This window comes from Leptodactylus fuscus, chromosome 2 (genome assembly GCF_031893055.1).
Source record: "Leptodactylus fuscus isolate aLepFus1 chromosome 2, aLepFus1.hap2, whole genome shotgun sequence".
NCBI lineage: Eukaryota > Metazoa > Chordata > Amphibia > Anura > Leptodactylidae > Leptodactylus > Leptodactylus fuscus.
In genome coordinates this window covers 171,421,146-171,435,235 of record NC_134266.1, presented here as the reverse complement: position 1 = coordinate 171,435,235, position 14,090 = coordinate 171,421,146, and the positions used below count along the sequence as shown (strand labels likewise).

General features: G+C 44.7%; 1 protein-coding gene across 2 annotated transcripts in view; it reads right to left on the bottom strand.

The window, feature by feature from the left end:
- The window catches only part of TBC1D8 (TBC1 domain family member 8), a 72,882-nt gene that overhangs the window by 1,635 nt on the left and 57,157 nt on the right, over window positions 1–14,090 (bottom strand). For both annotated transcript variants that reach the window (XM_075265102.1, XM_075265103.1), the window contains exons 13-20: window positions 13,774–14,059; window positions 13,346–13,475; window positions 12,932–13,030; window positions 12,431–12,499; window positions 11,290–11,530; window positions 11,149–11,214; window positions 9,504–9,593; window positions 9,207–9,307 (exon numbers count right to left, since the gene is read on the bottom strand). In XM_075265102.1, the coding sequence (XP_075121203.1) occupies window positions 9,207–9,307; window positions 9,504–9,593; window positions 11,149–11,214; window positions 11,290–11,530; window positions 12,431–12,499; window positions 12,932–13,030; window positions 13,346–13,475; window positions 13,774–14,059 (1,082 nt within the window). The remainder of the gene's footprint in view (window positions 1–9,206; window positions 9,308–9,503; window positions 9,594–11,148; window positions 11,215–11,289; window positions 11,531–12,430; window positions 12,500–12,931; window positions 13,031–13,345; window positions 13,476–13,773; window positions 14,060–14,090) is intronic.

Sequence of the window (14,090 nt, the reverse complement as noted above, 5' to 3'; positions counted from 1 at the left end):
TTGGCACCAACATTTGTTTTGAAAATCAGGGTGGATTGAGCCTCTAACCAGCAGAGTTTGGGCAAATTCATGGTGGAGGGAGCCTCTAAAAACCCCAGTTTGGACCAATTCATGGTGGAGGGAGCCTCTAAAAACCCCCAGTTTGGACCAATTCATGGTGGAGGGAGCCTCTAAACAGCCCAGTTTGGGCAAATTCATGGTGGAGGGAGCCTCTAAACAGCCCAGTTTGGGCAAATTCATGGTGGAGGGAGCCTCTAAACAGCCCAGTTTGGGCAAATTCATGGTGGAGGGAGCCTCTAAAAACCCCAGTTTGGACCAATTCATGGTGGAGGGAGCCTCTAAACAGCCCAGTTTGGGCAAATTCATGGTGGAAGGAGCCTCTAAAAACCCCCAGTTTGGACCAATTCATGGTGGAGGGAGCCTCTAAAAACCCCAGTTTGGACCAATTCATGGTGGAGGGAGCCTCTAAACAGCCCAGTTTGGGCAAATTCATGGTGGAGGGAGCCTCTAAAAACCCCCAGTTTGGACCAATTCATGGTGGAGGGAGCCTCTAAAAACCCCAGTTTGGGCAAATTCATGGTGGAGGGAGCCTCTAAAAACCCCCAGTTTGGACCAATTCATGGTGGAGGGAGCCTCTAAAAACCCCAGTTTGGGCAAATTCATGGTGGAGGGAGCCTCTAAAAACCCCAGTTTGGACCAATTCATGGTGGAGGGAGCCTCTAAACAGCCCAGTTTGGGCAAATTCATGGTGGAGGGAGCCTCTAAACAGCCCAGTTTGGACCAATTCATGGTGGAGGGAGCCTCTAACCAGCAGAGTTGGTGGAAATCAGGGTGGAGGGAGCCTCTAACCAGCAGAGTTGTGGGAAAGCAGGGTGGAGGGAGCCTCTAACCAGCAGAGTTGGTGGAAATCAGGGTGGAGGGAGCCTCTAACCAGCAGAGTTGTGGGAAAGCAGGGTGGAGGGAGCCTCTAACCAGCAGAGTTGGTGGAAATCAGGGTGGAGGGAGCCTCTAACCAGCAGAGTTGGTGGAAATCAGGGTGGAGGGAGCCTCTAACCAGCAGAGTTGTGGGAAAGCAGGGTGGAGGGAGCCTCTAACCAGCAGAGTTGGTGGAAATCAGGGTGGAGGGAGCCTCTAACCAGCAGAGTTGTGGGAAAGCAGGGTGGAGGGAGCCTCTAACCAGCAGAGTTGTGGGAAAGCAGGGTGGAGGGAGCCTCTAACCAGCAGAGTTGTGGGAAAGCAGGGTGGAGGGAGCCTCTAACCAGCAGAGTTGTGGGAAAGCAGGGTGGAGGGAGCCTCTAACCAGCAGAGTTGGGGGAAATCAGGGTGGAGGGAACCTAGTATTAGCAGAATTGTGCAACGCTTATGGTGGATGAGTATGAGGATGCGGAGGAATTGGAGAGGTTGAGTACAGACATGGAGTTTCATGTTGGGGTGCTTTACACAGGTGGGCACAAAAATGAAGGCTCTATCCAGTGGTGGTTCATTTTTATCAAAGTGAGCCGGTCGGCACTCTCAGCTGACAGACGGGTGCGCTTGTCAGTGATGATGCCACCGGCTGCACTGAACACCCTCTCAGATAGGACGCTGGCGGCAGGACAGGACAGCACCTCCAAGGCATATAGGGCAAGTTCAAGCCACAGGTCCAACTTCGACACCCAATACGTGTAGGGCGCAGAGGGGTCGGAGAGGACAGGGCTGTGGTCGGAAAGGTATTCCCGCAACATGCGCCTATACTTCTCACGCCTGGTGACACTAGGACCCTCCGTGGCGGCACTTTGGCGAGGGGGTGCCATCAAGGTGTCCCAGACCTTAGACAGTGTGCCCCTCGTTTGTGTGGACCGGTGAGAACTTGGTTGCCTACTGGAGGAACTGCCCTCCCTGCCGCCAACGTCACATGCTGGAAACATCTCCATCATATTCTGCACCAATTGCCTGTGGCAAGCATTGATACGATTGGCCCTCCCCTCTACCGGAATAAAAGACGAGATGTTGTTTTTATACCGGGGGTCAAGGATGGCAAAGATCCAGTACTGGTTGTCCTCCATGATTTTGACAATACGCTTGTCGGTTGTAAAGCACCCCAACATGAACTCAGCCATGTCTGCCACAGTGTTAGTTGGCATGACTCCTCTGGCCCCACCGGAAAGTTCAATCTCCATTTCCTCCTCATCCTCCATGTCTACCCATCCGCGCTGCAACAATGGGACGATTCGAAGTTGCCCGGAAGCCTCCTGTATCACCATCACATCATCGGACAACTCTTCTTCCTCCTCCTCCTCCTCCATTAAACGCAGTGAAGCGGACAGATGTGTGGACCTACTCTCCAGCTGTGACGGATCGGATGCTATCCCTAACTCCTCTGTGTGATCTGAGTTATCCCTGATGTCAATCAGGGATTCTCTCAGAACACACAAGAGCGGGATTGTAAGGCTCACCATCGCATCCTCAGAGCTCACCCTCCTTGTGGACTCCTCAAAGACCCGTAGGATGTCACAAAGGTCTCTCATCCATGGCCACTCATGGATGTGAAACTGAGGCAGCTGACTTTGTGGCACCCTAGGGTTTTGTAGCTGGTATTCCATCAAAGGTCTCTGCTGCTCAACCACTCTATTCAACATCTGAAACGTTGAGTTCCAGCGTGTGGGGACGTCGCACAAAAGCCGGTGTTGTGGCACATGCAGGCGTTGCTGGAGAGATTTTAAGCTAGCAGCGGCTACTGTCGACTTGCGAAAGTGGGCGCACATGCGCCGCACTTTCACCAGTAGCTCTGGAACATTGGGGTAGCTCTTTAGGAAACGTTGCACCACTAGGTTAAAGACGTGGGCCAGACATGGAACATGTTGGAGTCCGGCAAGCTCCAGAGCTGCTACCAGGTTCCGGCCGTTATCACAAACGACCATGCCTGGGCCCAGGTGCAGCGGCTCAAACCATATTGCCGTCTCATCGAGGAGGGCATCCCTCACCTCGGAGGCAGTGTGTTGTCTGTCCCCCAAGCTGATCAGCTTCAGCACAGCCTGCTGACGTCTACCAACGCCAGTGCTGCAACGTTTCCAACTCGTAGCTGGGGTCAATCTAACAGCGGAGGAGGAGGCGGAGGCGGAGGAGGTAGAGGAGGAGGAGGAGGGGGGTGTTCTTCTCGTGTCCCTGCCAGGAATGTTAGGCGGGGAGACGAGGTACACCGGGCCAGTTTGGGAAGCAGTCCCAGCCTCAACTACATTCACCCAGTGTGCCGTCAGTGAAATGTAGCGTCCCTGTCCGCATGCACTTGTCCACGCGTCGGTGGTCAAGTGGACCTTTGTGCAAAGCGCGGAACTAAGGGCCCGCCTGATGTTGAGTGACACGTGCTGGTGCAAGGCGGGGACGGCACACCGGGAGAAGTAGTGACGGCTAGGGACGGCATAGCGAGGTGCCGCAGTTGCCATCAGGTCCAGGAAGGCGGGAGTTTCAACAAGCCAGAACGCCAACATCTCCTGGGCCAGCAGTTTAGCGATGTTGGCGTTCAAGGCTTGCGCGTGTGGGTGGTTAGCAGTGTATTTCTGCCGCCGCTCCAATGTCTGAGAGATGGTGGGTTGTTGTAAAGAAGCGCCTGATGGTGCCTTTGATGGTGCAGGAGAAGGAGATAAGACAGGAACAGGGGAGGATGAGGGAGAAGTCAACAAAGTGGCGGAGGCAGATGAAGTGGTGTCCTGGCTCGTCCTCTGGAGTGCATCGCCAGCACATTCAGCAGTGGCAGTGGCAGAGGCAGAGGCAGTGGCAGAGGCAGTGGCGTGAACGGCAGGCGGCCTTTGTCCTGCCGTTGCTGCCTGCCACTGATTCCAGTGCTTGGATTCCAAATGACGGCGCATTGAAGTGGTGGACAGGTTGCTCTTCTCAGAGCCCCTAATCAATTTCGAGAGGCAAATTGTGCAGACAACACTATATCTGTCCTCGGCGCATTCCTTGAAAAAACTCCACACCTTCGAGAAACGTGCCCTCGAGGTGGGAGTTTTTCGGGGCTGGGTACGAACTGGAACATCTTGGGAGATTCCGGGTGTGGCCTGGCTTCGCCTAAGCTGCTGACCTCTGCCTCTAGCTACCCTTTTTGGTGCTGCACCTGCCTCAACATCCACACTACTTTCCCCGCTTGACATCCCCCCTGTCCAGGTCGGGTCAGTGTCCTCATCATCCACCACTTCCTCTTCCAACTCCTGTCTCATCTCCTCCTCCCGCACAATGCGCCGGTCAACTGGATGCCCTGACGGCAACTGCGTCACATCATCGTCGATGAGGGTGGGTTGCTGGTCATCCACCACCAAATCGAACGGAGATGGAGGAGACTCTAGTGTTTGAGCATCTGGACACAGATGCTCCTCTGTTAGGTTCGTGGAATCGTGACGTGGAGAGGCAGGTTGAGGGACAATGAAAGGAGCAGAGAACAGCTCTGGGGAGCAGGGACAGTTGGGGTTATTGTTCTGTGAAGCTTGGGAATTTTGGGAGGAAGGAGGACAAGACTGTTGGGTAATAGGAGGAGAGGAGGCAGAGTCTGACTGGCTGCTGGACAATGTGCTGTAAGCGTTCTCTGACAGCCATTGCAAGACCTGTTCCTGGTTCTCGGGCCTACTAAGGTTTGTACCCTGCAGTTTAGTTAATGTGGCAAGCAACCCTGGCACTGTGGAGTGGCGCAATGCTTGCTGCCCCACAGGAGTAGGCACGGGACGCCCTGTGGCTTCACTGCTACCTTGCTCCCCAGAACCATTCCCCCGACCTCGCCCACGGCCTCGTCCACGTCCCTTTCCGGGAGCCTTGCGCATTTTGAATTCCCAGTTAGAAATTGGCACTATATACCAGTAGCAAAAATTGTGGGTGCACGTAACCCCAATATATTCTTTGAATTACCAGTCAGAAACTGGCACTATATGGCAGTAGCAAGAAATGAGGGTATTTGTAACCCCAATATATTCTTTGAATTCCCAGTCAGACAATGGCACTATATGGCAGTAGCAAGAAATGAGGGTATTTATAACCCCAATATATTCTTTGAATTCCCAGTCAGACAATGGCACTATATACCAGTAGCAAGAAATGAGGGTATTTATAACCCCAATATATTCTTTGAATTACCAGTCAGAAACTGGCACTATATGGCAGTAGCAAGAAATGAGGGTATTTATAACCCCAATATATTCTTTGAATTCCCAGTCAGACAATGGCACTATATACCAGTAGCAAGAAATGAGGGTATTTATAACCCCAATATATTCTTTGAATTCCCAGTCAGACAATGGCACTATATACCAGTAGCAAGAAATGAGGGTATTTAGAACCCCAATATATTCTTTGAATTACCAGTCAGAAACTGGCACTATATGGCAGTAGCAAGAAATGAGGGTATTTATAACCCCAATATATTCTTTGAATTCCCAGTCACACAATAGCACTATATACCAGTAGCAAAAATTGTGGGTGCACGTAACCCCAATATATTCTTTGAATTACCAGTCAGAAACTGGCACTATATGGCAGTAGCAAGAAATGAGGGTATTTGTAACCCCATTATATTCTTTGAATTCCCAGTCAGACAATGGCACTATATACCAGTAGCAAGAAATGAGGGTATTTATAACCCCAATATATTCTTTGAATTCCCAGTCAGACAATGGCACTATATACCAGTAGCAAGAAATGAGGGTATTTATAACCCCAATATATTCTTTGAATTACCAGTCAGAAACTGGCACTATATGGCAGTAGCAAGAAATGAGGGTATTTGTAACCCCATTATATTCTTTGAATTCCCAGTCAGACAATGGCACTATATACCAGTAGCAAGAAATGAGGGTATTTATAACCCCAATATATTCTTTGAATTCCCAGTCAGACAATGGCACTATATACCAGTAGCAAGAAATGAGGGTATTTATAACCCTAATATATTCTTTGAATTACCAGTCAGAAACTGGCACTGTATGGCAGTAGCAAGAAATGAGGGTATTTATAACCCCAATATATTCTTTGAATTCCCAGTCAGACAATGGCACTATATACCAGTAGCAAGAAATGAGGGTATTTATAACCCCAATATATTCTTTGAATTCCCAGTCAGACAATGACACTATATACCAGTAGCAAGAAATGAGGGTATTTATAACCCCAATATATTCTTTGAATTCCCAGTCACACAATGGCACTATATACCAGTAGCAAAAATTGTGGGTGCACGTAACCCCAATATATTCTTTGAATTACCAGTCAGAAACTGGCACTATATGGCAGTAGCAAGAAATGAGGGTATTTGTAACCCCAATATATTCTTTGAATTCCCAGTTAGACAATGGCACTATATACCAGTAGCAAGAAATGAGGGTATTTATAACCCCAATATATTCTTTGAATTACCAGTCAGAAACTGGCACTATATGGCAGTAGCAAGAAATGAGGGTATTTGTAACCCCAATATATTCTTTGAATTCCCAGTCAGACAATGGCACTATATGGCAGTAGCAAGAAATGAGGGTATTTATAACCCCCAATATATTCTTTGAATTCCCAGTCAGACAATGGCACTATATACCAGTAGCAAGAAATGAGGGTATTTATAACCCCAATATATTCTTTGAATTCCCAGTCAGACAATGGCACTATATACCAGTAGCAAGAAATGAGGGTATTTATAACCCCAATATATTCTTTGAATTACCAGTCAGAAACTGGCACTATATGGCAGTAGCAAGAAATGAGGGTATTTATAACCCCAATATATTCTTTGAATTCCCAGTCAGACAATGGCACTATATACCAGTAGCAAGAAATGAGGGTATTTGTAACCCCAATATATTCTTTGAATTCCCAGTCAGACAATGGCACTATATACCAGTAGCAAGAAATGAGGGTATTTGTAACCCCAATATATTCTTTGAATTCCCAGTCAGACAATGGCACTATATACCAGTAGCAAAAATTGTGGGTGCACGTAACCCCAATATATTCTTTGAATTACCAGTCAGAAACTGGCACTATATGGCAGTAGCAAGAAATGAGGGTATTTGTAACCCCAATATATTCTTTGAATTCCCAGTCAGACAATGGCACTATATACCAGTAGCAAGAAATGAGGGTATTTGTACCCCAATATATTCTTTGAATTCCCAGTCAGACAATGGCACTATATACCAGTAGCAAAAATTGTGGGTGCACGTAACCCCAATATATTCTTTGAATTACCAGTCAGAAACTGGCACTATATGGCAGTAGCAAGAAATGAGGGTATTTGTAACCCCAATATATTCTTTGAATTCCCAGTCAGACAATGGCACTATATACCAGTAGCAAGAAATGAGGGTATTTATAACCCCAATATATTCTTTGAATTCCCAGTCAGACAATGGCACTATATACCAGTAGCAAGAAATGAGGGTATTTATAACCCCAATATATTCTTTGAATTCCCAGTCAAACAATGGCACTATATACCAGTAGCAAAAATTGTGGGTGCACGTAACCCCAATATATTCTTTGAATTACCAGTCAGAAACTGGCACTATATGGCAGTAGCAAGAAATGAGGGTATTTATAACCCCAATATATTCTTTGAATTCCCAGTCAGACAATGGCACTATATACCAGTAGCAAGAAATGAGGGTATTTATAACCCCAATATATTCTTTGAATTCCCAGTCAGACAATGGCACTATATACCAGTAGCAAAAATTGTGGGTGCACGTAACCCCAATATATTCTTTGAATTCCCAGTCAGACAATGGCACTATATACCAGTAGCAAAAATAGTGGGTGTATATAGCCCCAATTCTATTGCTAGGGGACTTGCAGGGTATTTCTGAGGTGAAGGTGGGGGGGCACACCGTTGGAACGGGGATTTGGGGTGTATATATGGGGTATACGGGAATACACTGTCAGTGTGTTCCATTCAGGATCCTGGGAAAGCTGGGTTGCGGCGATTGAGCCCGTCAGTGCCACGTTACACTGACAAGCTTCTCCCTGGAATTGAAGTTATATGTAAGCCCAATATATTCTTTGAATTCCCAGTGAGACAATGGCACTATATGGCAGTAGCAAAAATAGTGGGTGTATATAGCCCCAATTCTATTGCTAGGGGACTTGCAGGGTATTTCTGGGGTGAAGGTGGGGGGGCACACCGTTGGAACGGGTATCGGGGGTATATATCGGGTATACGGGAATACACTGTCAGTGTATTCCATTCAGGATCCGCGGAAAGCTGGGTTGCGGCGATTGAGCCCGTCAGTGCCACGTTACACTGACAAGCTTCTCCCTGGAATTTAGCTCTTATAAGAGCTGTTGGTTGTCTTCTCCTTCCTATCCTAGCCTGTCCCTGCCTACCCAGAATCTAAGCCCTAGCTAACTGGACGGAAACCTCCGTCCCCGGTGAATTGCAAGCTCAGAATGACGCGAAGCTGGGCGTCGCTGTTCTTTTAAATTAGAGGTCACATGTTTTCGGCAGCCAATGGGTTTTGCCTACTTTTTTCAACGTCACCGGTGTCGTAGTTCCTGTCCCACCTACCCTGCGCTGTTATTGGAGCAAAAAAGGCGCCAGGGAAGGTGGGAGGGGAATCGAGTAATGGCGCACTTTACCACGCGGTGTTCGATTCGATTCGAACATGCCGAACAGCCTAATATCCGATCGAACATGAGTTCGATAGAACACTGTTCGCTCATCTCTAATCAATAACTCTAGTCTACACATAATAGGGGTGCGGCTTATGATGGACAGGCTTAGATACCAATTCATCTGCCCTGAAATCAGTCCCTCATGGCATCTTACCTGCTTTTATGTGTATATCAGGACTCTGGGAAATGTACTATGAACTTCAATAATCTGTTTATTAGGACTTTAATTTCATTTGCCTAGTCTATATAACCTAAGGAACCCCTAGTATATATTAAGTGAGAAAATGCATCAGGGGGACTAATGGCTGATAGTGTGGCCTATGCCTAGTTTGGTTGATTTATATTTAATCCACAAGTGTGGATAATACTTACACTAGGCATCAAGTTAGAGAGCTTTTTTCATGTCCTGTATCCAACAAGAATTCCCTAGTAGACTTTATCTTATCACATAAGGTTAAGGTCTGATTATATTATACGACTCAAATCTACAAGGACCCACCAGAGATCTAAACAATTAAGCTTTGATTTTCAGAAAGGTGATACTTGGCTCAGCCACGAATAAGGGATTGGCACAGATACTATACCTGCGTCATTTTGGGAAGCTCTTTTTCTGTGCTTTTATCTTTCTCTCTTGCCAAGTCTCTTAGCATTTGCTTTAGTTGTTTTTGATAATCTTTTTCCCCACCTGTGGACAAAAAGTTTTTCAGGTTTTTAGTGAAGCCGTTCTCATTACAGGAAATAGTGAAAATTACAAATCTGCAGATGAATTTATTAGGTCTAATAGATAAATAAAGGCCACGTACAATAGCAGGAAAAGTTCCATCTGTAAGAGTTTAAGTAATAAGCACTTAGTATATGTAATATGTAAAATGTATACATACCATTTGGCTTTGTAAGCTTTAGTGGTCTAGTAGTGGATAAAAGTGGCCCCTTGAGTGGTGATTGACAATCATGGTCATTCTCTGTAAGAGCTGCCAAAAATAAAATAAAAATACAAAATTAGCAAATTTGATCAAATTAACAAGACAGACTTAGACCTTGAAATGTAATTTATATAAACTCTTGTTATGTCACTGAACAAAAGTGCCATCCCATATGAGCTGTCAAATCTTCTATATTGATTGTCACCTAATTTTCCCATAAATAAAATAGCTATTAGAAATTTATACAACTTTACAGAAGGAAATGCTCTAAGGGAGCGTTCACACTACCGTCGGTGTCCGACATGTAGTGTCCGCTCAAAATCTGTCACGGACACTAGGAGCGGACACTAGATGTGTCCGTGACACCTGTCATTCACTTGAATGGGCATCGGGTGCGTTCTTTTGCACTCCGTGCCCGTCCTTCCCTGTCCGCAAGAGAAGATGTCCGACTTCTCAAGCGGACAGAGGAACCCTGCATGCAGGGTTTTTCTGTCCGCTTGAGAAGTCGGACATCTTCTCTTGCGGACAGGGAAGGACGGGCACGGAGTGTAAAAGAACGCACCCGATGCCCATTCAAGTGAATGACAGGTGTCACGGACACATCTAGTGTCCGCTCCTAGTGTCCGTGACAGATTTTGAGCGGACACTAGGAGCGGACACTACATGTCGGACACAGACGGTAGTGTGAACGCCCCCTTAAACTGAAAACCGGTGCATCCTTCTGCTGTGTTTTATGGCTATTTTCACAGTGTGTATTATGTGTACATTTAATGTACACATTTACATGTTAAATGGAGCCACTGAACTCCATTCACCAAGAGTTGGCTAAGTGGGGAAAAGAAGCATTTGATACACTGGCGATTTTGCAAGTTTGCAAAGAATGGAGAGGTCTGTAATTTTTATCGTAGGTACACTTCATTCAATGTGATTTTCTGTTGTTTTTTTTTTTGTTTGTTTGTTTGTTTCTGTCTCTCACAGTTGAAGTGTACCTAGGATAAAAATTACAGACCTCTCAATTCTTTGTAGGTGGGAAAACTTGTAAAATCACAAGTGTATCAAACACTTATTTTCCCCACTGTAGGAGATAGAAGTCACACATTGTGTTTTTTGTGTATGCTCATATCAACCTAAAAGGGATCATGGAAAAGCAGTCTGTCAGGTTTGTAAACTGTAAACTAATGAGCAGTTTGGTGCACCCAAGACATGGCCAGATCTGTCAGCAAATCTGTTTTGATAGCATCAAGACCTATCAATCTTTATGTTAGAGGCAGAGCCTGCAGTTGAAAACAGAATGGGTGTGGTGTTATTCACAGGTTGCTGCCGCTGGAACATTGCAGTCACAAGAAATCCAGCAGTACAATTCTTGCCACTGTAGTGTTGCACCAACGTGTGAGTTGCAACACGTTGCCATTTACTTTTATTATGCTGCGGTGTAGCAAAGCTATCATGCACTCTTCATTTGTGTGGCCAACATTGCTATGTATCTGCAGTCTAAGACCAGATTAAAATTCAATTATACAAAATTCACCATCATTCACCAAGCAGTAGCCTGTGTACATGTCAATGTCTAGACATCAAGCTTTTTATGATGCAGGCATCTTACCTGGTGGTATATGAAGTCTATATAACAACTTGATTTTTTCATTCATTTCACCATGATAAATAATGTCTGAGAAAAAAAAATATAGATAAAATAAGTCATCACATAAAAATAATTTTATAACCATGTGCAAAAAAAAATTACCTAAACACCATGCAAAAGACTTGAATTCAATCAGATGGTCCTGATTTTCATCCAGTAAACGAAACAATCTTTCTGCTAAAACTTCTGTGTGTGAACCCCAAGGCCAGGGCGAGCACAATCTGAAGAGGGACACAAACTGTCGACTATCAATCTTGTACTGTTCTGCATAGGGCCTTCTGGGGTCATGGCGTTCAACTAATGAAGATGTCCCTTCCCAGTAACAATTGATGAAATGCTCTCTCTGAAAGAAAAACAAACAGAAAAAAAAAACATAGGCATTTAGGAGTTAAAAGTGGTGTACAGTCAGGTTTACTCAAGTTTCAGAATTGCATACGGGATAAATAGAATGCTTTCTATGATACACCTCCTTTCTTGTGCTCTGTTTGAAGGCCTAAGAACTGTGACTTCTTTTTCAACCACGACTCAATAGTTCCATCTTCATCCATTTCTATTCTAAACTAAGTCAACGGCTGACAGATCAAACTAATAGAAACTAAAGTGGGCCCTGATCACACTGCCTGCACAGCTTCCATTTTTCAACAAAAAGAATCCTCTGTACCTGCACTGTAAAAATGATAATGCATCTGATAATTATAAGGCTAGGTTCACATCTGCGCCCGGGGATCCTGGTCCCCATTCCGCATGAAAAATGTAAGTAGCGCTTTTCTCTTCGCATTTTTCGCCCTTTTTGGGCAGAAACCCAGGAACCCCATTATAGTCTATGGAGTTCCCAAGTTTCCAAAGGTAACCACTTTTTTTTTTTTTTTTTAACCAGATTGGGTTTGTTTGGCGGACCCCATGTACAGAAACCTGAACGCAGGTGTGAAGCTAGAGTATTGAGACTGCCAGAATGCCTATTCATAGTTGATAAAATGGTGTAGCATATTCCAATACTCTAGCCTTCAAACATGTGATGGAAAATAACTACTGAAAGAGTGACTAGTGCCTAGTACATAAACCTTGATAGTATAGTTGGCATTTGACAGATAAAGTCTACATGGTATAAGGCAAAGCCTTGAACTACAAGTGAATGCACAGCTAACAGTAAGAGTTCACTGCACATCTTTAGAAGAGATGAAGGCAAGGACATAAGCCACAGAGCAAACACAGAGATTGGGCCCTCACACAGCATGACCCTTACCTTAAACATGTCAAAAAGATCTTCTAAATCTTCAAGCAGAAAGGATACATCGGGTGCAACAACTCTAAGCTAGAAATGAAAAACAGATCTCTTTTGAGACGTTTTAGGTTACAGCATCTAACAATTTGCAATCTATACCTATTGGGAAACCTTCATGACAAACACCAAATTTACTGTTAAAAGTGGTCTTGGAGGAAGAAGATATCCAGTATGTAAAATATAGTACACTGAAAATTTGTACAACTGAAAAGTTGGGTCTGGATAAGGGCGACCTTCCTGAGCAGTTTCACTGTGTCTTATATCAGTGAAACTATAGGTTGGCCTGCTTGTGATTTTATAACAACAGACCAGAGGCTCCAGAGGGGTCAGGATATATTTTTAACAACCCTTATGCATTTGTAGCGAAATAACATGAAGATTTGGTTCTGTGAACATGCATGTTAATGGGGATCTGGAGCCAATTATAATGGTTTTCTCATTAGCCCTCTATAAGGTACTCACAACATTTTGTTTTGTAGTCTCCTCGTGGCTCTGAAGAACACGGATCCTATGTTTACAGCGCAAGTGTTCAATCTGTTCAACGGAGCCATTGGCAAATTTCTGGAATGACATCGAACAAATCGTTAATTTTATTCACAATAACAAAACAATGAAAAAAATCTGTCACTATAAAAGAGAACAAATCCATGCACAAGTGACTCAAGAACACAGCAGTAAATGATAACGTTGAAGCATTCCCTTCCAGTGCCTGGAAAGCAGGACTGATCTGATATTGGGGGTTTATCCTAAAGACAGGTCATAGATATACTTATCACTTAAAACCCCTTTAAACAAGCATGAGAAGATACCATAGCTGGAATACATAGTATGGTACATTTATTGTGTTTTAGCTATTTCAGGCTTTCATTTACATACCTCATAGGAATCCCGTATTAAATCTGCAATGTCAGTAACTGGGTAAAGCTCTTGTTCATTATTCAATAAACTGTGCAAGTTTCCAGTCTGGGGAAGAGGGCTCTCCTTATTCCTGACATGCTCTAAAAATCTAGTCACAGCAATATATACATTAGCAGCTGAAAGTATATACAAAATACACACAGCACAGCAATATATTTGGCACAGCAAATGCTTAATACACAGCCCAAAAGATTCTCTAGTAGGATTTTAGGTACAAATGGCCAATTCAATTATCAAACGAAAACTAGAAATCTATTTTTTGACATACTATATCATTAACAGATTTGGTCATAGATGTTATTACTTCTTCTAGAATTTAGGCCTGAAGTGAAGTAACAAAGAAAAACAAATGCGATTAAAAAAAAAAAAAAAAAAAAGTCTCCAACCTGCTCAGAATCATTAATGCCTGTCCATCATCTTTACTGCTACACAGTTCAACTGCTGTGGCATCCAGAACTGCCAGGCCGATCTGGAAGACAGCCTTGATACCATCAAAAAAGAAGCAGTCCACAACATTGACAGCGCTCTGCAGGGGCATAATACTGATGAACAGCGTCAGGAACCATGACAAGGATATGGAAGCCAATGTGGATAAGTCAGTGATATGCTCTGCCAGCTCAGGAAGCCGCTCCTGTATGAGTTCTTCAAAAACCGATTGGTCAACCTGGGCCCCTGTCAAGTATATGCCAAGATAAGAAAGCAG